The sequence below is a fragment of the Phyllobates terribilis genome, unplaced genomic scaffold (assembly GCF_046119375.1).
Source record: "Phyllobates terribilis strain yellow unplaced genomic scaffold, ASM4611937v1 Scaffold_1__5_contigs__length_1240528914, whole genome shotgun sequence".
Taxonomy (NCBI): domain Eukaryota; kingdom Metazoa; phylum Chordata; class Amphibia; order Anura; family Dendrobatidae; genus Phyllobates; species Phyllobates terribilis.
The window spans coordinates 362,782,631-362,809,670 of NW_027362761.1; the positions used below are offsets into that span (position 1 = coordinate 362,782,631).

Genomic DNA, 27,040 nt, shown 5'->3' on the forward strand with positions numbered 1-27,040 from the left:
TAACTTACATTGTGATTGCCCTAAAATGTATCGGTGAATCTTCAAGAATAGCTGCTTTCCATTCCAGCCTCTTTAAGATGCATAATTTATTAGCCCTATCTACATGCCGACAGCTAATTTGGATTGTCATATGACTTCATATTCACTGCTAAGTAACCAAGAACATGATTAATCAAAGCCCCCATAGCAAGACTAAAAGCCAAGTCCATAAACTCATTTTGCCAATATGCAATTTGAAATTTTTCATATCCAACTAAGATTCTCTGTGAAATGGCCCAACAGAAGACTAAAAAATAGTAAGACATTTCATTGGCCTCAAGAAGATTACATTAATCATAATTCATGAAACCCTGACAACTGAGCTTTAATAAGAGCAACCATTTCAAATTTCAGTAAATGTTACGTTGTACGAAGAATCAAAAACTTCCAGGTAAGAAGTCACTTTCCATGGTATTTTCAGGCTCACTTACAATTTATGGAAGGTTGGGCTATCCGAAAAGACTTTATGGAAAGCAAAAATTTTTGGCCAATCTAATAGATTAGACACCACCATTCCCCGCCTCATGAAAATTTGTTCTTGCCATACAAATAAGACATAATAACCAGTACAACTCACAAGCAAAATACTAGAATAAAAGCAGTCTGCATTCTTTTATTTCAACCCTCCTGCAAGGTCAGGTTCTTGAACTAATGCGACAAAGAGGATGATTAGTGTGCTGATAAGTGACCTGATCCAGGTTCTCAGAGGATCAAGAAACAGTATAATGCCCCTGTAAGCAGATTAACCAAGTTGCTGCACATTCTAGTGCAAACTGGACAACACGATATGGTCTGTCATCAATCACCAGCTTGCAAACATGGCCAGCATTTATAGGAAGGGGTATCATCTGCTTCCACTAGAATCTCAAAGCAGTAGGACCATCCTATGGATGACCAGGTTAAAAAGATAGCTACCCGAGAGCTATATTTGGTTGTCATGTTTACATATGTTCGCATATGCAGTTTATAGGAGGTTAATGTAGCTAAGGCAGTTTATAACTTAACCACATTTAATGGTGGCCAATATCATCCATACATTCCAAAAGAAATACCAATACATGATCATGTCCACATATAGAAGCCAGCCTCTGACCAGTTCTACATTTTGGTTTTCTAGTTTAATTCTACTTCCGACTTAATTATTATGCCTTGGGGTTTTGTGAAGGAGAAGAACATAGGTAATAAATTATGTCAGACCCAAATGTAACAAGCCCAATACGACATAACTGGTTGTCAGCAATCTTAGAGTTATTATTCCAAAATGTTCTTTCCGGACAGTGAAACTATTAACAATAGTAAATGTACTAATTTATTAAAGTATCGCAGCAATTATCCATCTCCAGGGCAAGGATTTCATAGTGGGATGATACAAAAACACTTGAGTGATTGGGGAGAGAACCTTTACGTCATTTTCAATTCCAGCAAACAATTTATAATGTGCCTAATTGGCCTATTAAAACAGCATGACCAATAAGGTCCAGATGTTAAAGGGTTATTCATATCTCCATATAGAGGTATTGTCAGATGGCTCTTGCAATACAAGCACTTTTGCAATTAAAATTTTCAGTCATTGAGATATTAATTTTCTTTTTCTTACAGATCGTTGCCTAGAAGGCCGACCATTGCTGCTATACAGCAGAACATGTTCAGCGCTTGCAAGTTCTTCTCTATAGAGCTTGTAACAACTGTTTTGAAGAAGGCCAGGACCCCTGGAGCGCACAGTCAACTCTTAATCCCGGCCACCTTAAGAGCACGGTGCTTACAAGCTGGACAACACCAGTGGTTGGTCCCTTTGGCAACGAGTTGTAAACAAAATTCTTAATTTCTCAAGAATGGCTGCAAATTTTTATTGGCAGTAAATTGCAAAAGTATTTATTTTTAAGCACTATCTGACAATATCCATCTATGAAGGTAGGAATAATCCTTTAAAGGGAAATAGGAGGTTTGTGTCAATCGATGGTAACCTCTCCCTGGGAACAGGCTTCCCTCCTTTTTGGAGCTAGTGGTTACTGTGAATACCAAGCCACAGTTAATGGCACTTATTACTAGAAGTGCCTTTAGATAGGTCCAGGTGTAATCCATGCTGAAAAGGGGCCAATGGCACTCATCAGCACAGTGCCCCCTTCAGTTACAAAGAATTGTACAGCACATGTATAGTAAAAACTGGACCTTCACTTTACCCTGCATTCACCAATGAGGTACTTCAGGCTAGTAGCCATGTCAACAAAAGCTGGCCATTCACAAGATGGCTATCAGTTTAACTGTAGTTCAGCTGCCAGCCATCTCTTCCAACTCCCCCTTATGTTCCCTATTAGAGAGCCCCCATCTGACAGCCGATTGAATTGAAATTGCCCGATCCTTATAATTGGTCAGGGGACAATTGGAAGGCCCCATATACATTAGATTTTCGGCTGATCATGCCAAAATTGGCGAGTTCAGACACTTATCTAAATGTGTATGGGGGTCTCTAGATGTTTTCTCCCTGGATAAAATCTTAGAAAAGTGAAAGAAAGTGTATTAGCAAATAGGTATAGAAGTAAAAAGAGATAACAGCCCAGCTGGGAGAATGAGTAGGGCATTTGTGAAAAGTGAATGAGAAGGATGAATAAGGCAAGCTGCAATGAATGTCAAATTTCCATTGTAAATTCATGTTTTTTGTGAGTACACATGCTGGTTTTCCTGCTTTGTCAAGTTTTGGGCAGTTAAGGCAATATCAGAAGTCATTCAACGTGACCTTGTGTAGACTAGACAGGTTAGCAAGAGAACATACATTTCTTAACTGCGTACACGAGTAACTCATTGAGAATTTAATGCCTGTTACAAGCATGATGTGCTATCATTATGACATGTACATGGTACATGTTGACATTTAAATAAAAGCCCAACATAGGTATGCAAATATACAATTTTTCACAAAAATGAAGAAAAACGTTAATATACAATCTGAGGTAACATTACACACAACACACGTATAAAATACAATGAAATCACAGTCACATAATATTTCTGAGTTGCAATCTTTAAAATACAGTAAAGTCCTTTAAAGTGACCGACTTACACCCAAAACTGAAGTGACAGGTAGAATTTCACTGCATAGTCACGAAATGTTACCCAAAATATATATTATATACAGATCTGTATATAACACATATAGAAACATGGCTTTAAGTTAAGTAGTCTTAAAAATAACCCAAACATCTGAAGGAACTTCTTGTGTTGTATAGTACAGCAGCTCAGAATATAAAAAGGCTTCTAGTCAAGGTTCAAAAGATGCAAAATGAGGACGGGGAATTCAACATCTACTAAATGTCAGAACAGGAAATTCACGAATTACAAAATCCATATTTTTTCCCCCCAATTTTGAATGGATCCTAAATGTGCTTTTTGGCAAAATGAAAAATTAGAAATAAAACCCACAGTCCTGATAAAAGCACTGCTTTATACAGAGACATGTCTTTATGTTGCTTCTAGTTGGGTGATGAAGGAAAATATATGATTTCTGTAAATCACAACCATTAAACAGTAGTGGTTTTAACTTCGTCCTTAGTTGTAATCCGCAGACGGCATGGTTTTAGAAATGGCCAATGAAATATGCTGAAAAATTGCAGTCCCGCCAGCAGGATACAGTATAACAAAGTTAGAAGTTCAAGGGTTATGGAGAAAGAAAAAGAAAGCTAAATTTGTAGCAGATGTTCCAGGTATTTTAGTCTGTATATTCAGCTACAATTGACAGAAGAACAGTGATGTCATCCGGTTTTCCTCCTAAAGAAAAAAAAAAACAACAGTAAAATTTTAATTATTTTAGTTGTACACAGCAGACATTTTATCAACTATAATCTGAAATCTATGAGGACATCAAGCAGGCAAGAGAATAAAAATGGTTAATAATGGTCAACAAATCAAAATCCAGTTGCAAAATTGTGTATTAGCCATCAGCTTAATGCCGCAGCCCCTTCTCAGGACACAATGCACGTCCTAGGGATATTATGGGTGAACTGAGTGGGCTCTGGATCTGGTGTGAATAAAGAAAATGGCAAAAGAAAAACTTGTCTTATGCTTAAGAAGATAAAAGGCGTTGTTCTGGCATAAAATGTTGATGACCTATCCTCTGGATAGGTCATTCATGGCGGATTGGTGGGGGTCCGACACCCATCACTGATCAGATATTGGACCTGGTGGTCGCCGGATGTAAACAGCACAGTGGCTTAGTGGTCAGCACTGTAGATTTGCAGCTCTGGGGTCCACAAGGGAAAACACCTGAAAAGAGTTTCCCCTCCCCCCGTTTACTTGGGTTTCCTCAGGTACTCCGGTTTCCTCCCACAACATAGTGATAGGAAATATAGATTGTGAGCCCCAATGGGGAAGTCATGACAATATCTGTAAAGCGCTGCGGAATATGATGGCGCTATATCAGCAAAATAATAACACTGAATACAGCTGAAAAAACACAGCTCCATTTAAAAAAGTGAAAAGCACAGCTCCATCGTGCCTACTGCAGATCAGCTCACTCTATACTTATTTGTGTTTAGCAGGGCTCAAAATGACAACCAAACTGGTCGCAAATATGGTCAAGAATTTGCAACTTGTGACATGAATTTACAGATATTTTGTCATGTGTTTATAGCCAGACCATAATTGCAGTTTTAAGAGAAAAAAAATTCTAAATCCCAGGGCTGTATGGAAAGGGTGAGCCTTTTTTAGCCCAGAATTTAAAACAGTTGAAACCCATTCAAGACACATATACTCCTATGTAGTGTCCCTGACTTTGATTTAATCAGCTGTCATGTGCCTTTCAGCTGCAGGTGGAGCCGTGCACCACCTACAGCTGTTAACCAGCTCAATCAGGCATTCACATAAGCCCTCATAGAGCCATATTGACTGAAATATAAAAAAGTTATGGCTCTTGGAAGAAGGGGAGGAAAAAATGGAAAATAAAGCAGGGGTGAAGGGGTTTAAAGGGAATTTGTCAGCAGGTTTTGCCATTTAATCTGAGAGCAGCAGGATGTAGGGGCAGAAAGTCTGATTCCATTAACGGGTCACTTAATGGGCTGTTTCAATAAAATCACTCATCAGCAAAAGATTATCGCTACAGGACTAATTGTCTCGTGCATCCTAGTCAATCTGATCATGTAACCCCGCTCCCATCACTGATTAGCAGCTTGCTGACAATGCACACAGCACACAGAAAGCTGCCAGTGCTGTGGGCGGCGTTATACAGAGCTCAGCATTCAGAGAACTGCTAGATCTACATTAGAGAAAACAGTGATTGTATCAGAATAACAGCATTCAGCTCATTAAGTGATACATTGCTGGAATCATGGTCTCTGTCCCTATAGCAAGCTGTCCTTAGAGTCCATTTAGGGTTCAAAGATGATCGTTATAAGTATAATAGTAGGAATCAGGAGGAGTGAGATGGGGGATCTTTTTTCTTTAAATTCTGGAGCATTGTATGCGATTGAGTGCCTGTCATCTGGAACAGCATGCACTGTTTGCATATATGCAAACGCCCAGACTTTTTGCTGTGCATTATATATACAGACTCAGTCTCACCTCTGACATTCAATCCATAGTCGCATGCAAACTGTGCGAATGGTGACATGTAATTGGGATCATATGCCAGGTCATGCGCTTGCTCGGCAATGCTGCGTGCCGTCTGCTGTATACTTTCATAGTTTGCATTCTGGAGAGAAGGAGGAAATCCATCATTAGAAAGGTCACCAACCTAAAATACACACTGCAACATCATATATTCAATGACCGGTCCCTAATGTAAAGGGCACTAAGTTACTGCCCCCTTGTCCTTCAACCTAGAACAGTTCCCCGGCAGAGATTACTTTTCATTGTATTCATCGCCAAACAATCTGTGCACAATAAATGACTAAACACGGTTCTGAACTGACAGTCATTGGAACCAGCATTATTAGCTTCAATATTTATTCATATGGAGAAAAAGTATTGACATGGTTGTTAATGATTAGGTGAAATCAGGTCATACTAAATAAGTGCACATCATGGTCACATACCTTTAACTTTTTTAACTCTTGGAGAATCATATAATCCGGCATATTGTCAAAAAGTCCATCAGTTGCTGTTAGAATAATGTCACCAAGTTGAACATCAAATGAACTGCTGTCTGCTGCGTCCGGACTGTACAGAGAACAGAAATTAGCATCTTCTCTGCTATACATACAGAAGCTTCACATCAGTATCACTAGTTGTTTCATGTGCAATAACTAGTTACTATTAAAATAATGTACTTATTATTGATCTAATATAACCAGTCGTTTTCATTAATCTACTATGTGTTTTTTTGTTGTGTGTTAGAACATTTTCATTTACATATCAAGGTTCAGTACAATGGTCAGCCTCCTGCTGAATGTGCATCGTGTTCCATCCGATGGGCTGGGGGAATGATCCTGCACGCATCCTATGAACAGGCGGCCTCTGAACACTCCCATCTGCAACACAGCTCGCTGGCTGCCAAGTGTACTGTTGCTTTCCCTTGCAAGAACACAGTGTGCTGCTGGAAATTTTTTCACACTGATGTGAAAGCAACATGAGACCACTTTGATCACATGCCTACAGTTCTGCTCAAAGGAAATGAGGGATCCCATCCAACACATGCTCATCAGTCTACACTAAAGCACGACTGCAGTGTCTTTAACCAGTTCAACACCAGGCCATTTGCCCCCATTCCAGACCAGGCACATTTTCAGAGTTTTTTTTTTTAATTCCTACAAGCAGTTTAAAAAGTTGTACATTTTTTACTTCTATGGATAAATCATGATTTTTGCATCTTTGTTTTGTGATACATGGGGCCTAATTTTTACTTTATTTTCATACTCATTGCCCCTGATATCAGTGGGAAAATAAAGGAAATACATGCTTATTGTTTTTTTATGACCACAAAGGACCATTAAAATACATTTTAAATCTTGCTCCCATTTCTGCAACTAATATCTCTCTCTATACACACATAAATACACACACATATACATATCTCTCTCTCTATATCTATCTACACATATACAGTACAGACTAAAAGTTTGGACACACCTTCTCATTTAAAAATTTTTCTGTATTTTCATGACTATGAAAATTGTACATTCACACTGAAGGCATCAAAACTATGAATTAACACATGTGGAATTATATACTTAACAAAAAAGTGTGAAACAACTGAAAATATGTCTTATATTCTAGGTTCTTCAAAGTAGCCACCTTTTGCTTTGATGACTGCTTTCCACACTCTTGGCATTCTCTTGATCAGCTTCAAGAGGTAGTCACCGGGAATGGTTTTCACTTCACAGGTGTGCCCTGTCAGGTTTAATAAGTGGCATTTCTTGCCTTATAAATGGGGTTGGGACCATCAGTTGTGTTGTGCAGAAGTCTGGTGGATACACAGCTGATAGAATTTGTATTATGGCAAGAAAAAAAGCAGCTAAGTAAAGAAAAACGAGTGGCCATCATTACTTTAAGAAATGAAGGTCAGTCAGTGTGAAAAATTGGGAAAACTTTGAAAGTGTCCCCAAGTGCAAAAACCATCAAACGCTACAAAGAAACTGGCTCACATGAGGACCGCCCCAGGAAAGGAAGACCAAGAGTCACCTCTGCTTCTGAGGATAAGTTTATCCGAGTCACCAGCCTCAGAAATCGCACGTTAACAGCAGCTCAGATAAGAGACCAGGTCAATGCCCCACAGAGTTCTAGCAGCAGACACATCTCTACAACAACTGTTAAGAGGAGACTTTGTGCAGCAGGCCTTCATGGTAAAATAGCTGCTAGGAAACCACTGCTAAGGATAGGCAACAAGCAGAAGAGACTTGTTTGGACATTAGACCAGTGGAAATCTGTGCTTTGGTCTGATGAGTCCAAATTTGAGATCTTTGGTTCCAACCACCGTGTCTTTGTGGGACGCAGAAAAGGTGAACGGATGGACTCTACATGCCTGGTTCCCACCGTGAAGCATGGAGGAGGAGGTGTGATGGTGTGGGGGTGCTTTGTTGGTGACACTGTTGGGGATTTATTCAAAATTGAAGGCATACTGAACCAGCATGGCTACCACAGCATCTTGCAGCTGCATGCTATTCCATCCGGTTTGCGTTTAGTTGGACCATCATTTATTTTTCAACAGGACAATGACCCCAAACACACCTCCAGGCTGTGTAAGGGCTATTTGACCAAGACGGAGAGTGATGGGGTGCTACGCCAGATGACCTGGCCTCCACAGTCACCAGACCTGAAGCCAATCGAGATGGTTTGGGGTGAGCTGGACCGCAGAGTGAAGGCAAAAGGGCCAACAAGTGCTAAGCATCTCTGGGAACTCCTTCAAGATTGTTGGAAGACCATTTCTGGTGACTACCTCTTGAAGCTCATCAAGAGAATGCCAAGAGTGTGCAAAGCAGTCATCAAAGCAAAAGGTGGCTACTTTGAAGAACCTAGAATATAAGACATATTTTCAGTTGTTTCACACTTTTTTGTTAAGTATATAATTCCACATGTGTTAAGTCATAGTTTTGATGCCTTCAGTGTGAATGTACAATTTTCATAGTCATGAAAACACAGAAAAATCTTTAAATGAGAAGGTGTGTCCAAACTTTTGGTCGGTACTGTACACACACACACACATACATTCTCTCGGACACTTTTTACCGACGTGGTACGGCTATTTTTCATTTATTTCAGCTAATTACAGGGAAAATTCAGCCTCATGGCTGAATAGCAGAACTGGCAGTCTCCTAGGTCCCAGCTGCTCCTGCTCTCTCTACACTTTATTCTGTATGCACAGTGCTTGTTCAGTGTTGTTTATACAGAGATAGGAAAGGCAGAGACTGTAATAAACCTGCCTTCTCTATGGGGAGTCTGGCTGTGTCTGACAGCCGACTCCATACTCCCACAAGATGTTGTGCAGTTGATCTACTATTCAGTGACTTTTTAAGAACGTCATTGCAGAGCAAAACGCGAATCATCTGGACGGTTCTAGTTTACAGGTGGACCACAGGTAGTTATAGTACATAGCTGAAAACTCCTGTATTATGCAAACATTTTATTTTTTGGCTTATTTTATATTACACTATACTATCAGTTATTCAGTTCTTTAAAATGGATTAGTCTTGGAATAGGCCATGCATACTACATTATTAGGGATCCAACTCCCAGCATCATCAATTAGCTGTATAAGGGGCCAGGATTGGATAGAAAACTAGGAGCTAAATGCTAAGTAAAAAGGAAGGTCACAATATTTAGTCATCACCTGGTACATGGATACCCACCTGTCACTGAGTACCACACCTTCAGCCTCAGGAGGTGCTATAGACAGCTGGAATGGAGTGTTGAAGTAATGCTGCTGCTCATCTGACCGATGCACTACTTCTCCGGCCCGTACCACTAAGAAACCAGAATCTCCTAAGTTTGCTGTGTGTAAACGATGACTACTTCTATCCAGAACAACTAAGCAGGCAGTGCTGCTTCCTTGAAAGAAACAAAAGTAAAATTGTAAAATTCTTATGGACCAATACATTGTTATACAGAAACTGAAGCAAACAACATAAAACTAGTAAGATTGTAACAAGTATGTAATATGTCCTTTAAAGAGGTTGTCCACTACTTTATCATATACTTAGGATAGGTCATCAATGTCTGATTGGCCGGGGTCCGACACCTGGCACCCCTACTGATCAGCTGTTATCGGTGACGGCAGTACTTACCTATGGAGCTAGCCGTCTACTTGTAGTGGCCGCCGCAGGATCCTGCACATCCGCCTCCTATTTAACTCAGGAGTTAAGGTACTCAGCATTCCCAATACTGCCCTAAACATGCCCACTGACGCCAAACAATCTGTATGAGGAAGGTCTGAGGGTTTGAGGATTGCAAACAGAAATGTTACTTTAACTTTATGGATTGTCGTTTTAATAAAACCCATACAGATCTTTTAATTTCGCTGGGAGTGCAGAGTACCCCATTAGGCCTCGTTCAGACATCTGCATGCTGTCCAATTTTAACGTTGCAAAGTATAGGAGATGCTTTATCATTTATTTATCCATTAGTGAAAAACACTGATCACACACTGATGGTAAAAACAGACACACAGACCATGTCTAAACATGTACGTGTGAATGAGGCCTTACTGTGTGAGCATGGCTTGAATAATACATTACAGCAAGATTGTACAAGCCTTTTATACTAGCCTTTCCTCAGATTTGGCAGCATGTGTTAGGAGGCGCTAATACAAATTACAACTTTCACATAGCTAGGAAGCTCATAGCAAGGACTGCAATTAGCAGCACAAGATCCTTGGGAAGAAAAAAAAGTTACATAATATATCTAAAATCCTCTTCTAAATCTAGGAATAAAGTATTACATAATATCATTGTCAGCAAGCCATTGGGACTTTAAAGAGGCTGTCCCATGATTAAATAATACTTTTATAGCGCCCCCTGATGTGCAATTTTATTCCCTCTTAGAACATCCCACCTAATGTGCTCAGTGCTGGAAAGAAGTAGGCGCTTCTATTTCTAATAATTCTTAAAGGGAATCTGTCAGTCCACTAAAAATGAATGTGAAGAGTGGCCACACAAGAGGAAGATGTGAAGACCTGCGGGGGACACAGGTCGTGATGAGGAGGAGCGGCAGAGGTCTGCTAGGCAAGTAGTGTGTTTTTATTTATTTTTTTGTTTGTTTTTTTATAAAAAAGCCTCCCACCCCACCTCGTGGTCCCAATTTTAAAATAACATGTAATGGACAATCTCTTTAAGCATCACATAACGCCCATTAAAATCAATGGGTTGCTTATGTAATACGGTACAAAAAATGTCGCTAATATTTATAAAAACTAGCTAAAAAATTTAGTGTTCAGAGCCCTTCTGTTAACCCAGTACCTAGTAAGGTTTACAAACTTGGGGGTTTAAAATTAAACAACCCCTTTTAGATCCCTCATTACATTGTATTTCCAGTGCAGTCTGACAAGTAGCTGTCATTTTCTATAAATTAGCATCAGGTTCTTCTGCTTCCACAGCAACAAGTGCTGTTCAGAAGGTCGGCGAAACCTTCCCAGACACATTGGCTGTAATCACTGGTCCCGTTCTGTACTAAAAACCCATCCGTCTTGTGAGTTATTAATATCCTCTATACTTGGAAAGTCATAAAATGGATTTTCGTACTTCGTAAAGGTCAGACAGGAGCAGCATGTTCTGCCGATTAGATTAAGAGGGACATATGGTCTATCACAAGACCTGCATGAGCCCACCAGATACATTCCAGCCTGACCCTCTTCAAGATTTGGGGACTAAATATGACAAGAATGGAAAATGAACTTTAAAAAAAAATGTACTGTAGATATTAAACAGATACATAGTGAATCATGTAAACTACTACTTCAGTGACAAAATGACCCCCAGATTTTCTTCATTTTTTTAAAGGGGTATTTCTATTTTATAAAATGTGATGAGACATCTCTAGGATATGCCATCAATTTATGTGGGGGTCCAACCTCTTGGGCTGCCACCATCCAGAGAATAAAAGAACGCAGTGCCGATTTAGGATGCATAAAGTATAAAATATCAGCACTGCCTATTCTCAGGATGGGTGGAGGCAATCCATCCAAAGGCAGACTCCACTTGTTCTCAGAAGTGCAAGTCCTGTTGATGCGCTGCCGAGAACAAAAGATCATTTCACCCGAACGAACGCTTTGCTCGTTCATCAGGTGATTGGCAGCCAGTTTTGACTGCACAATAATCTAGAATGAGCGTTCCTAAGAAAGCTTGTTCACGATAATTGTGCAGTGTAAATGCACTTTTATACATATACACTCTCCCTCCTATAAATCCCCTGCATCAGAGACTTTTTCCTCTCTTTTCTATGAAAAGAGAACTATTTTTCACGTTACATCTCATATACAGTACAGACCAAAAGTTTGGACACACCTTCTCATTTAAAGATTTTTCTGTATTTTCATGACTATGAAAATTGTACATTCACACTGAAGGCATCAAAACTATGAATTAACACATGTGGAATTATATACTTAACAAAAAAGTGTGAAACAACTGAAAATATGTCTTATATTCTAGGTTCTTCAAAGTAGCCACCTTTTGCTTTGATGACTGCTTTGCACACTCTTGGCATTCTCTTGATGAGCTTCAAGAGCTAGTCACCGGGAATGGTTTTCACTTCACAGGTCTGCCCTGTCAGGTTTAATAAGTGGGATTTCTTGCCTTATAAATGGGGTTGGGACCATCAGTTGTGTTGTGCAGAAGTCAGGTTGATACACATCTGATAGTCCTACTGAATTGACTGCTAGAATTTGTATTATGGCAAGAAAAAAGCAGCTAATTAAAGAAAAGGAGTGGCCATCATTACTTTAAGAAATGAAGGTCAGTCAGTGCAAAAAATTGGGAAAACTTTGAAAGTGTCCCCAAGTGCGGTTGCAAAAACCATCAAGCGCTACAAAGAAACTGGCTCACATGAGGACCGCCCCAGGAAAGGAAGACCAAGAGTCACCTCTGCTTCTGAGAATAAGTATCCGAGTCACCAGCCTCAGAAATCGCAGGTTAACAGCAGCTCAGATTAGAGACCAGGTCAATGCCACACAGAGTTCGAGCAGCAGACACATCTCTACAACAACTGTTAAGAGGAGACTTTGCGCAGCCGGCCTTAATGGTAAAATAGCTGCTATGAAACCACTGCTAAGGACAGGCAACAAGCAGAAGAGACTTGCTTGGGCTAAACTACACAAGGAATGGACATTAGACCTGTGGAAATCTGTGCTTTGGTCTAATAAGTCCAAATTTGAGATCTTTGGTTTCAACCACTGTGTCTTTGTGCGACGCAGAAAAGGTGAACGGATGGACTCTACATGCCTGGTTCCCACCGTGAAGCATGGAGGAGGAGGTGTGATGGTGTGGGGGTGCTTTGCTGGTGACACTGTTGGGGATTTATTCAAAATTGAAGGCATACTGAAACAGCATGGCTACCACAGCATCTTGCAGCGGCATGCTATTCCATCCGGTTTGCGTTTAGTTGGACCATCATTTATTTTTCAACAGGACAATGACCCCAAACACACCTCCAGGCTGTGTAAGGGCTGTTTGACCAAGAAGGAGAGTGATGGGGTGCTACGCCAGATGACCTGGCCTCCACAGTCACCAGACCTGAACCCAATCGAGATGGTTTGGGGTGAGCTGGACCGCAGAGTGAAGGCAAAAGGGCCAACAAGTGCTAAGCATCTCTGGGAACTCCTTCAAGTTTGTTGGAAGACCATTTCCGGTGACTACCTCTTGAAGCTCATAAAGAGAATGCCAAGAGTGTGCAAAGCAGTCATCAAAGCAAAAGGTGGCTACTTTGAAGAACCTAGAATATAGGACATATTTTCAGTTGTTTCACACTTTTTTGTTAAGTATATAATTCCACATGTGTTAATTCATAGTTTTGAAGCCTTCAGTGTGAATGTACAATTTTCATAGTCATGAAAATACAGAAAAATCTTTAAATGAGAAGGTGTGTCCAAACTTTTGGTCTGTACTGTACTTCACTTCTTATTTGGAATTTGATAGATTTCCTCTGTCTGTTACAACTACATATACTCCATCTTTTTCTTTAACCATCCATAGGCCTCCTTTTTCACATATATTATGTGTTTCCATTTGTTTAGGCTTTTTATAGCACGGTCTGGCCCATCATCACTATTGGATGCTTAATCCCATGATCAGAATATTGTGTCTGCTCATTTTCGGCTACAACAGTGGTTATATCTTGTACCTTTTTGTTTATACTCGTGTGCATTGTGTTTTATCTTAGGTTTGTCTTCCCTATATTGGGGTTTTTAAAAATCTATAAATACAATTTGTGCACTTTTTTTTGCACATTTACTTTGGTAATAGGATGTGCCTTGTTTTTACAATGTATCTATTTGTTGTGTTATTTTGCTTAGTTTCCTTTACACTGCTCACAAGAGCACAGGTATTTATGTTGTGGTGCCTGCCTTGCATGTTAGAGATCAACACAATACAACATAAAGAGTACTATGTTCACTACTTTCATAAGAAATGCACATTTTATGAAATACTTAATAAAATCAGCGATGAAAGAAGGAGGCTATTATCTGCCACTGATACCTGTATGAAAAAAAAGTATACTACAAAATAGGCAAATACCCCGGAATGACTGCGACAATGAAACTCAAGTACAACTGAAATACCAGGACAGACGTCATTGCAGGCAAGTAATGGACATGATGTGAAGCAGCCCTGCCTCAGACCCCAGTGTGATTATAAAGAATTTACCAAAATAATGATTTGTATATTGTTGTGTTGCAGCGATCTTAGCTTTAGGGGATTTCTAGATGTACTGTACTGTTCTCCTTGGGCCATTGTTTGGGTGACATTTGGATTATAGGTGTTAATGCACACACACATTCTCCTAATTTCCAGCAGTTGTATATATACACACACACATACATACATACATATATATGAAACTATATTTATAAAGAGCGGAGGTAACTAAAATAATCCACTCAAGACTTACTCCACACCACCACAAATTCATTATACAATGCTTCTTCAGCTAAGAATGAGCATATACAGGACAGACTCCTGTCTAGCTCAAATTTATCAAATCCTTCCTCTGTATTTCATCGAGATGTGAAATCGAACACAGAGCATGTATCACCAAAATGCCTATTTCTACATCTGTGGAGAAGTCATTTTAGACTAGGAGAGAATGATTCTGTAAACAAAATCCTGGAACGCATTGGTCTCTAAGTAAATCTTTAACAGACCCCAAATCACTTAATTGAACCTCCCCCTTCAGGACAAAGTGTAATATAACAGGATTGCAATTCCTGATATGTTGCATATTGCATTTTCTTAAAAGGATTTAACCCTCCAGAGAAAAGTTGGTACAGCTGAGGGCATTGGTCCAGACATTATAGGACATATTTGTGCCACTAATAAATATATATATATATATATATATATATATATTATACATATATATATATATTATACATATATATATATATATATTATACATATACATATATATATATATATATATATATATATATATATATATATATATATATATATATATATATATATATATATATTATACATATATATAGCATCGGACTGAACCAAAACCTGCAGACTAGGTTCCAGCTGAATAAGCTCAAGTGACAACTACTATTGCAGGGATTCTACTCTGTTTGCTGGGAAGTGATTAGGAAGCAAGGACATGGCCTCTTATGAGTGCAGTTTATTCCTCAATCCGGTTGTGCAGTCGTTGCGGCCTCCTAGACCTGGCTAAGATTTGTCCATGGCTGCAGTACCATATTGTTTTCACATATTAAAAATATTAAATGAAAACTAATTTACTACTCCAAACATTTTATACCAGAGAATACTAACATCATCAGTCATACTATTTACCTAATAAAGGTACTTTGTTCTGGAGCAGCTCACAGTAGCTTGAGGTCAGGATCCCAACAGGGTTCGTTGGCACAAACCGTCCTTCTTTAACCAAACGTTCGCATGTGCGCATAAGGGTCTCGGAAAACTGAGATGGGTCAACTCCATAATCTCGCCATCCACCCACTCCATCGGCCACACCTGGAAATAGAGGAATAAGTTATGGCTTCAGATAAACATGCAATTAAAAGGCAATTGTCAATTTACTTATACGTTAAAGAGTAACTACATTCACATAATGTTTTAGGATAAATGGTGTATTTCTGGCTGTGGTATTTCCCTCTGCAGGTTCTCTATTGTCACTTACAATTGCTTCTGGGCTGGTGGAAGGAGATTAGCTGCAGTGATCTCTCCAAATACACAGCACACAGAGGGATTCCTGCTCTTCATTATTTAGCACACAGACAGAAGAAGCAGCCTGAATTACAATATACAGAAGTACTGAGAATTGTACATGTGATTCCAGCTCTTGGGTGAGGTAAAAGACTTGTTAGAAATCTCTGCACAATCTGTCTCCATCTGCTCTACCCCCACAGAGTATAATACATTGTGACCAGACACCTCACTGGGCTGTCCGTTGACTTTTTTAGCTGAGTGAATGGCAAGTTCAATAGGAATGAATGGAGAAAGAAGCAGATTTTACTACAGGAACACTGCAGCAGCCTTCACTATTCAGTCAGCGTGGGGGTCTGCACTGATGGAATGGTGAAGACTGCAGCTGATCAACAACCGCTAATCGGCTGCAATGCTTGCTCATGTGACATTAATCCACACCCCCCTTACAATGCTAGAGAGCCCAACGGGTTGGCTAGGTGCAGTCAATTATTTTTTATTTTTGGTCATTTGCTTTTTAAATAGGTGTAACACACAAACCTTTTGCGCCAGGTCCTGATACAAACACATTAAAAAAAATATTGGGACAGATTTACTAAAGAGGTTTTCTGGGCGTGAGGTAAAATTTCCGCAGTCATTATGTGACTGTAGGATGGAGAATTCTGACAGTGTGCATTATACACACACTATCAAGATTTCCTAAATCGCCAGATTAAGTTGGTGGTCACCTGCCAACTGGTTTTTCACCCACTTCTCTCAATGGTCTATTGAAGAACAGGTAAGAACTACTCAGCATGTGACCACCTGCTCAGTCTGATAATTGAGGGGTTTGCAAAATGCCAGGATTCACGAATATAACAGCACGGGAATGCAGAAAATTATGTCAAGCCCAGAAAACCCCTTTAATGAATGATGTTCCCCCATTTTAAAATATACGGGTCCTTTTTCTAGCTTTCTCCCTCATAATTCTTCTTCCTTTGAAAGTGTTGTAACAAAGAGGGACCACAGTGATAGTGATCCTGATTGTGCAGGGTTAGACACAGATGCCCTCCGCATACATTAACTATGCAATAGTATCTTCCAATATAAAAAAAATGCTCAGAAAAGCGTGAAAAGATATACAAATGCTGTTATTTAGGATTTCAATGAAAAGATCTGAGCATGTAAATTGCAAATTCGAGATGTTTCAGAATGAGATTAATAAAATAAAGTCAGAATTTGTTACAATGTGTACACTCCTCAATATTGAAATTACCACACCAAGAAGGAAAAGTCTTGGAGTTATGGAAATCACAGAATTGATAGACATTTTATTGATATGCAAATGATGAAAGAATGGAAACATTTTCGAAAACATCTCAATTTATTCAGTATCAATTGTGAGTGTCACACACAAATTCCCGCACTTACACGCCTTGGCTGCCATCAAAGAGATTAATGCTAGTTGTCTGACGTATGTTCTGCCACGCTGAATGCACTCGGGCAAATCATCAAGATCTGCTGTTGGCAGCTCCCTTTACAATTGCTGACCAATGACAAGATGTGCTTAATGGGAGACAAATCCGGACATGCTGCAGACCATGGTAGGATGTTTAGGCCATGCAGGCTGCTCAGAGTAGTACAGGCAACTTGCAGCCTGGCATTGTAGTGTTGAAAAATGGCTCCTGAGAAACTTTGGAGAAACCATTCTTGTAATCTGACAGTTTGTCTGTGCCGAGTTTCGCCTCTGTGCACCTCTTGCTGTCTTTCTAGTTGGGGCATACAACGCTGATCAGTGCCAACATCTCAGCCTACACTGGATGCGATCTGCCGGAGTGATAAATCCAGGGCTGTGGAGTCGGAGTCATGGAATCTGTGTCCATTTTGGTGGAGTCGGAATAAAATGGACCGACTCCAACTCCTAAAATATATAATAAATTGGGTACAGTAGTTCAATGCAGTTTGTGGGGAATATTTTTTCATAAGAATTTGGGAAAGTTATGAAAGGTCCTATAAATGTCTGTCCTATTCCTGATCTAAGGGTCTAGACTTTTAGCTGAGATGAATCTATGCTACAGTAAATTTATCACTTAAACATGAGCCATGTATGAGGGAGTCGTGGAAATTGAGGAGTCGGAGCCGGAGGTTTGGCTTACCGACTCCACAGCCCTGGATACAACAACGTCTCTCAGTTAAAAGATTCTGCATCACTCAGTTTGCATCAAGTGGCGATAATTAGCATGTCAGCTGGCATCACACAATCATCCCACAAGGCTTGATCCAATTTTTGAGGAAGTATGTGGCTAAATGAAAAAAAAAATTCTTTCAATCAGGCTTTTAAGCCCCCTCCCTCATGCCACAGATTGGAGCCAGAGGTAGATGCGAATGGGATGATTTGCATTTCTTACCGACACCCAACACTTACCATTTACATAACCTTACTGCAAGTCCTTCTTGATGTTGCAATTTCAATGTTGAGGCACGTATAACACCAGATTACTAAAGTAAAAGGTAAGGCTACAATCACATCTATGACGGAGGCTCTTTTGTAGATTCTGCCACAAATGCTCAACAAAATAATGCAGCATTCTGCTCTATTGTATCTATTAAAATGTCAGCCACCATGACAGAAACCTGATGAACCACATCATAGTCAATGGAGTCTGTCGAGCACTGTTGGTTTCCGATATGTGACAGTTCCATCATTGCCATTTTTTTCTGACATTTCTTCTCATGTAACAGAACACAAATCTGGAAATAACTAGTGAAGATGTGAAGAAAGCCTAATGAACCTTCTTTACAATACACAGCATACATTTTACTGGAACATAATGTCCTTCAAAAAGGTGCCTTGACAGACTGAGCATGGGATTTTTGTCCTGACCCAGCTTTGAACCCTATAATCTGAGAGAAACATGTTGCCAGACTACCGCCTGGACAGATTAATCAGATTCTATTAAAAAGAATAGAGGTCAACTTTACCACCACCTGTTCATCATAAAAGAGGACAGATAGCAATATACAGGTCATCCCCACTGACAATGTGAAAAAGTTACTCAAGATTTTGTGAACTCCAGCAGTGAAAGAAAATTGGATGTATGCAGTGTGATTGGGATTTCTCTTGGATGCCACTCACAGAATTGGACAATTTGATATTCATGAGAAGAGTCTGACAAAGTATTTAGTAATACATATAAAAAAACAGTCTTTCCTGTTCATGTCACAACTTCTTTATAGGTAGGTAAATCTGATGCAGAATGCCAGGTATTAGAGGTTAGTGCAGATTAACACTAAGAGTATGATTACATGCAAACAGTGAGTGCAACACATCAGCACAAACCCATACTCGACATGGCCAGAAGTATGTGGACACCAAAACAAGACCCCCATATGCACCAGCAGAAGATCTTACAAAACCATTGACATTGGTTACAGTCTTTGCTGCTTTCACCATCCCCTGACAGTATGGATCATTGTCCATTCAATTACAAGATAAGCAAGGTCAGGAACTGATTGTTGGGAGATAAAGTTTGGCTCACTGGTCCCTAACAAGGTTTTCAACACCAAACTTGCTAACTTCTGTCTATAGCCGTTCCCAAGACTGTTCTCGAAGAACTTTTGTCTCAATGCATTGTTAGCTCTTCTCTTTCAAGCCATGTTCACACAACTGATTCTTTAAAGTTGTTAAACCTGATGCAGATGTGCAAGAAAATCCGAGGCAGACCCTCCAATTTGTGCTGCAGATCTGCTTCAATAAGTGACCCATTTCATGTGGAGAATGTGTGCTGAAATCAGTGTGAACATACCTTGGACTGTGAAATCGCAGACATATTTAAAGGGGTTGTCCATTACTTGGACAATTCCTTCTCATTCAATACATTCCCCCTTTAAAAATGGTAACAGCTATACTTACTTCTGGTGCAGGTGCTGTTCTGTTGGCACTGGCTCTCCCAGCCTCTTCATTCTCCCCTATTCAGACAAATCAGACATCCAGAGGAAGTGAGAGAACAGCTGTAGATCTCACTCCCTCCGAATGTCTGATTTGTCCGAAGGAGGGGAGAATGAAGAGGCCGGGAGAGCCAGTGCCAACAGAACAGCTCCCTTACTGCATGCTATGATTGTCACAAGAGTCTCAGATTTAGAATATTGCTAGTTAGCTTGATATATTATATTTGTATTGAAATACAGGGCTCCTTTCTATGTTTCTTGTAGCATGTCTGGATATGTCTTTTAAAAAGTATTTTATCTAATTTTGCATAACTTTGAATAAAATTGATTTTTATTGAATATTTTGGATCAACTGTTCCATCATTATCCTCTGTAGGTTTAATGTTTTGTACATGAAGGGATCCTCTGTTATTTTGAGGACTTGTATAAATATTTTTAGGTGACATGAATCTGTGCTGCACTTTATGTACACACTCAGTAGTGAGGCAGGACTGTGGAGTCAGTCAGGGAAATTGAGGAGTCTCAGTCGGTGGTTTGGCTTACTGACTCCACAGCCCTTGTTGGAGGGATGACATGTGCATTACTAGGCAGACAACAAGTATTTGATCCTCTGTCTATCAGAAGTCTTGTGGTGGACAGGATAAAAAAATAAATAAATAATGGATGTCAACTAGTTGAACAGTTCTGTTCTATATTACTAGATGAAGTATGAAGAAAGCTTTCCTAACCTGTATCATCTCTCTGATAAGAGGCGAAATCAGTACACCAAGACACAGCACAGATTGCAGCACTAGCTAACACCCTGTCCTGAGGCTAGCATATGAAACAAATTACAGTATAAAACACTGTCTTATTTTCAAGCCTCCGCACGCAGTGAGCCAGCCACACTACGAGTTTAAAAGGAAGCCGTCACCCCCTGGGAGTTAGCAGACCTCTACTCTGGGCATAAAGGGTATAGAAAAGTAAATCTATACATACCTGTATGGCCCATGGTAGAGGTTTTACTGCAGAGAAAAGTGTTTTTATAAACTATGTTGTGCACAGGCTTGGTGTCCAGGGGATGCGAAGTTTGGACACACCTTCTTATTTAAAGGTTTTTCATTCACACTGAAGGCATCAAAACTATGAATTAACACGTGGAATTATACACTTAACAAAAAAGTGTGAAACAACTGAAAATATGTCTTATATTCTAGGTTCTTCAAAGTATCCACCTTTTGCTTTGATGACTGCTTTGCACACTCTTGGCATTCTCTTGATATATATATATATATATATATATATATATATATATATATATATATATATATATATATATATATATATATATATATATATATATATATATATAGATTTATTTTATTTTTTGTTTTTTTTCACTTGTGTCACTATTTTAAAAGGCCTGTAACTTTCAGTTTTTGGTTGATGGAACTGTGAGAGTACTTGTTTCATGTGTGGCGAGTTGATATTTTTATTGATACCATTTTGATTGCTTCTTATTGCATTTATTTAGAGTTGTGGCACAAAAAAACCCCAAAAACAATTCTTGTGTATTTTTTTCCTCATTACAGCGTAATGAGTTAAAATAGAATCAGTAAGCAGGTTTTTGCGACAATCTGAGAACAGCATGATGTAAGGGCTGAGAGCCTCATTCCAGGTGTGTCACACATACAAATCTGTGTGTTGCCAATTCAATAACATCAGTGTTTTAATCAGAAGGAGATTATCATCACTACAGGACTAATTGTCTTGTGCCTCCTGTGTAACTCTGCCCCTATCACCAGTGGAGTGGTCGGGGTTACGCAGAGCTCAGCATTCTGAGCACTGCTAGATTTATAGCAGAGAAAAGGCTGATCTTCATAGTAGTACTGTTATGACAGCAGAACCACATCAAGGTAAACCACTGGCGCATCGTGGGTGTGGGGCAATGAAAGCTTTGAATGGCGCAGCCACACGGGGCGCGCTCACTGTAAATGCCACTGTCAGAGATTGACAAGGCATCAAGGCAACTGAATGCACAGCGAGGCAAAGGCTTTTGGAGGCTCTGCAGAATCCTGATACCATTCATGTGTGAGGCTGCTTTTTTATCCATGGCAGTGAGTTCACTTACAATTTTGCCTAAAAACACGGCCATGAAAAAAGACTGGAATCTAAACATCGCCCAAGACCAACTTCTCCCAGGAGCAATTTGGTGATTAACAACATTTTTTTCCAGCATGATTTAGCACGATGTCATAAGGCAAGTGTGATAACAGAGGTTCAGTGAAAAAAAAAACACATTGAAATTTAGGACTTATGCCAGGAATCCCATTGAGAATCTATGGTCAATCCTCTAATAGCAGGTGGACAAATAAAGCCATAGAAATTGTGATAAACTCCAAGCACTGATTAGGTAAGAATTGGTTGCCATCAGTCAGGATTTGGCCCAGAAGCTGATAACCAGCTGCCAGGGAGAGAATTGCAGCTATCTTGAAAAAATATGGGTCAACACGGTAAATATTGAGTCTTTACATAAACTTGATGTATTTGTGAGTAAAAGTTAAAACATCTATGAAATGCTGATCATTGTTCTACAGTAACCAGAGAAACATCTGACTAAGATCTAAGACCACAGAAGTAGCATTGGTGAGGGGAGCAGTCAGCAGATACATCATGGGCCCCGCTGATCACCAGATCCCTGTCTTTGTTTACCAAATAAAGAACATGTGAGATAAACGTTAGTGAACTTCAAATAACACGAGGTGACTTTATGTATTTTCCAAACAGAAGTTTAAATATTCCAACAATTTACAGACTGCTAGGAGAAAAGTATCTGAAGGACACGGATATCACATATCAAATATCACCTGATTAAAGTGCTTGAAACAGCCTTCACCTGGCAGAGTGGAAAAAAATCATGGGGCATGTTGAATTTCACTATGTTTCTACTGTTCTTAATGGAGAGTAGCTGCTTCCAGGGGTATCTGGCATCAGCCTACTGTCCTCTCCCCATTCATAAGTATTGAAGTCTCCTGTGTTAATGGAGTGTTATCGAGCTTGGGCGACCACCTTGTCCATTACCTCTCTGACAAGACTGGTTTGACAGAATTCAGGCCAGGAACACAGAGACAAAGACACCTCCCGAATTCCTGTAATCTGTCAATGTCTGAGGCCAGAGATGGATTACACCTAGTACAGCCCGTGGGTAGCAAGTGAGACAGTAGAGGCGGGGAGGGGAAGACAACATAATATGCTAAATAAACAATCTGCAAATCACTAAGTAAAAATTATCTATCAAATTAGATAAACCCCATGTTTCCACTGAACTGTAAATACTGTATTACATCTACCAGTTAGAAGAATTATTTGGAAGATTTTCTAAATACCTCCAACAGAAGGCCCTGACATAGGACCATGCAAAAACTTATACAGCACAATATGCTTTCTATCAGCAATTGACCTTTGTGTGTAGAAAAGTAGTTTACTGCGCTTTCCTTTCCAATTGAAAAAAAAAAAGGATTTTGATAGATAATACCGCAGTAGGCCAAGTGGACACACTTGGCCTCCATTATATGAATGGGACCTTAGGAATAAGTGTAATTTGTCTACCGAGGGATTTTCTTGGCATCAGTGTCAAGACATATAGCTTGAGAGTGCCGATGAATCTTAGCTCCTGCAGGGGTGAAGTTGCAGCTTTCACGTATGCTTGCTTTTGCATTGCAGTTACACCAGACTTACATCTGTATATTACAGGGAGCATAAGCGGTAGAGTTTATCCCTGTGGAGAGTGCCAACTTGGCGTAGATAGAATTATGATAAATTTAAATATGCAAATAGCCTCTTTCAGAGAGTAAAAGAACAGGAAATCTAGTGCCGCTCATTGGAGGTAGCAATAGTAAAAGTCAATAATCGACTCTTTGAAGGTCCTTACCAAATGACTTGGGATATGAGGACAGACCAGAAACTATTTGTAGTGTCTTGAGTTGTTTGCATAGAAGAAAAAATGTGATGACTTTAGGATTCCTGTATTTTACTTCACTTTGTTAGGAAGTGATGACCAATGCCGCCCATACCCTTTAGATAGCCGTCGGTGAAACGAAGGTTTGGCCTGCAGCTCTCTTGCCCAACTCTCCCATACACAGGGGCGGCTTATATATTAGAGAACAAAAGGATCGGCAGTTTTAAATCAAACTCTCCGGACCCTTATCTCCCCTGACAATTATCTGTTGTACAGACTGTTGGCCGAACACATCGATATTGGCGGGTTTGCCCGACCTTAGTGTAATGTGTATGGGGGATTTAATTTTGTATGACATAGATAAACTAACTAAATTATATCATGCCTGGAAATTAATAGATTGAAAATAAATCCCAGGCATGTAAACAGTCGCTCTTTCATGTGTTACCTGACCTCAAAGAAAATATTGTTCTTTGACATTGGTAAAATGTTTGCAAACAAAAACACATGCAAGTGATATAAAAGTTGTAAAAAAAGTAACATTTCCTCAAAACACCTACCCTGTAGTAAGACTACTGTAATGACAATGATTTTACTTTAGGGGAATCCATCATCAGGTTTTTACCACCTAATCTGAGAGCAGTATAATGTAGGGACAACGGTCCTGATTCCAGCGGTGTGTCATCTACTGGGCTGCTTGCTGTAGTTTTCATAATCTCATGCTGATAAAACAGTGATGTTATCACTAGAGGACTAGTAAACCTGCTGCCATGTAGTCCTTCACATTCATAAGCTCGGTAGAGCCCCGCCCCCACCACTGATTGGCAGCTTTCAGCCTATGCACAGAGTACACTGAGAGCTGCCAATCAGTGGTGTGGGAGGGGTTATACAGAGCTCAGGATTCAGAGAACTGGTAGATCTGCAGCAGAGAAAACATTTTTTAATCAAAACTGCAGCAATCAGCAAAGTAAGCGACATTGCTGGAATCAGGGTCTCTGTCCCTATATCATGTTGCTCTCAGATTAACTAGCAAAAAACTGGTGACAGATTCCCTTTAAAAAGAGACTGTCGCCAAGATTTTACTGCCCCAACTGAGCACTGCATAAAGTAGAGGCAGAGACCCAGATCTTGGGCTTCTTGTTTTTACAAATCACTAGCTTAGATCCTGCTAGTTCTCGTCCTCATGAGATCCTGCTTTGTAATCTTCAATATTCATGAGCTCTGCTTATTCCCACCCACATCTACTATTCGGCAGCTTTCTAGCTATGCATGGTATTGGCAGAAAACAATCAATCACTGGGGGAGGGGAAGGGTGAGGTTATACAGGAGTGCATCACTGAGAGGACTAGCAGAGCTACAGCAGATAAGTGATTTTATAAAAACTACAGCAAGGAGCCCAGTAACTGACAAATTACTGGAATCAAGGTATCTGAACCCTCAGATAGTGTAGCATAAACCTGGTGGCTGATTCTCTTCAAGTATGGGAACAAAAATTTCCAATTCACTTTCAGACTGTTGCATAATGTGATTCAAGGTATATAAAGTGCCTACGGCAGGGATTGTGACCCTGGTTCACCAGATTTTAACACCCAATCCTTTTTTTCTTTTTGATTTTACTATTTATTTTCCTAGCCCTTATTCTTCACAGTCCACCTTTAAAAGATCCACCAGACATTTCTAAAGGAGATTACACAAATTACATATTAGATGGACGTCCTTTCTATGACCTTCAGCAATACTAGAGATTGTGGTTAGCCGCCAAAGTCGGTCACATTCCCATACCTTGAATATCTAAACACCAGAAACTATATACAATCATATGTGTTAGGTTAAAGGGAACCTGTCACTTGAGTCATGCTTCCCAGACCAGGAGAACATGAATCAGAGCCTATGTCTTTCCATGAAACGCTGTAGTGTTTAAAAGAAAACAGTTTGAAAAGCCGACTGAGAACTATAGGGAGAGACCTGACTAATCCGGTGTGGCTCCAGGCTGGCTTTTCCCCTCCACACAATTTCAGATGATTAACAGGTCAGGAAAGGGAAGAAGCCAGCCGGGTACAGCATTGCACTAGTCCGGTGTCTTTCTATGGTCTCGCTTTCAGAAAGACATCCCTGGCAGCAATCCTGGTTTGGACAACATGAATCAAGTGACAGGTTCCCTTTAAGTAAAATCTGTATTCCATTCAAGTGTAACACTGCAGCGAATAGCTACAGAACAAACTAAATGTAGCTGGAAGCATAAGAAAAGGGAATTAAATATAGCTGTACGAACTGGAGTATTTGCTGCCCTCTTATGTCTCCATAAAGAACACTGATCCCATATATGGCAAAGCCGAAATAAGAGAATCATTCTCCCGCATGAGTCACTGAACTGTGGAAAATCCACGAGGCCCAGAACTGAACGTTTCCACTGTGGAGGAGTGACTCATTTTATTCTACATTTCTCCACACCCCATTCTGTGCCTAAATAAAGCACATGCAAGAATTAGCTACAGAAATGTGACTGCACTCTCTGCTTCACCACTGTCTAAATAAGTAATTTAATTTCTGGAGTCCTTTGTTATCGATGTTCCCAACAATGAGATTTCAATAAACCTGGCAGCAGGTCACACTCAGATCTAGTGACAGGTCCCCCTGTATGATCAGACAGTGTAAGTCTCAGCCGGCGTGCAGCCTTAGAACTGATGTCAAGAAGGAAAAAAGTGAAGAATTATGGAGCTTCTCTTGGAAGCTTGCAGGGTCATGAGCAAGAACTGGAAATAGTACAATTACATAGGCATGCAGAATGAAGGCACCACTCCGGTGTTTTTGTTTTCTTTTTCACCACTGGAGTGATATCCCTAATGCATGTTTCCTGCCCCTAGTAATATACATACCAGTTGCCTTCCGCTCTCCATGCCACTCCAGTCATCTTCTGCTAGTTGTGACCTGCTGGGCGAGCCGGTGGTCACTTCTAAATGCAAGTCTATGGCAGCCAGAAGGACTTTCAGACTTACATTGACTTACAAGATGGCGGAATGGGACCAGAGCCAAGCATGGGAAGAGCAGAAGGCGGCGGCTGGTAAGTATATTACTAAGGGCGGAGAACTTAGATTAGTGCTACCAATCCACCAGTGATTAAAAAAAAAAAAAAAAGAAAAAAAGAATAGTGCTTTAAGAATATATTGAAGAAAACCAGGAGAAATCTTAAACCCTAAATTCTTAAAAGCACATTGTGGATGCAGTTAAACTTTAGACTGAGGGAATATTTTAAAGCACAAATTAACCTGGGCATGCCTGACTACACACTGACAATTATCTATTAACTGGCTATGTGTTGAATGTCTGACCACTGGGG

General features: G+C 39.9%; 1 protein-coding gene across 1 annotated transcript in view; it reads right to left on the bottom strand.

Annotated features, from left to right (window-relative positions):
* The window catches only part of PPTC7 (protein phosphatase targeting COQ7), a 35,874-nt gene continuing 8,834 nt past the window's right edge, over window positions 1-27,040 (bottom strand). Inside the window, exons 2-6 of the mRNA XM_073676311.1 lie at window positions 15,468-15,647; window positions 9,312-9,510; window positions 6,063-6,186; window positions 5,590-5,719; window positions 1-3,801 (exon numbers count right to left, since the gene is read on the bottom strand). Of these exons, the coding sequence (XP_073532412.1) occupies window positions 3,743-3,801; window positions 5,590-5,719; window positions 6,063-6,186; window positions 9,312-9,510; window positions 15,468-15,647 (692 nt within the window). The 3' untranslated portion in view covers window positions 1-3,742. The remainder of the gene's footprint in view (window positions 3,802-5,589; window positions 5,720-6,062; window positions 6,187-9,311; window positions 9,511-15,467; window positions 15,648-27,040) is intronic.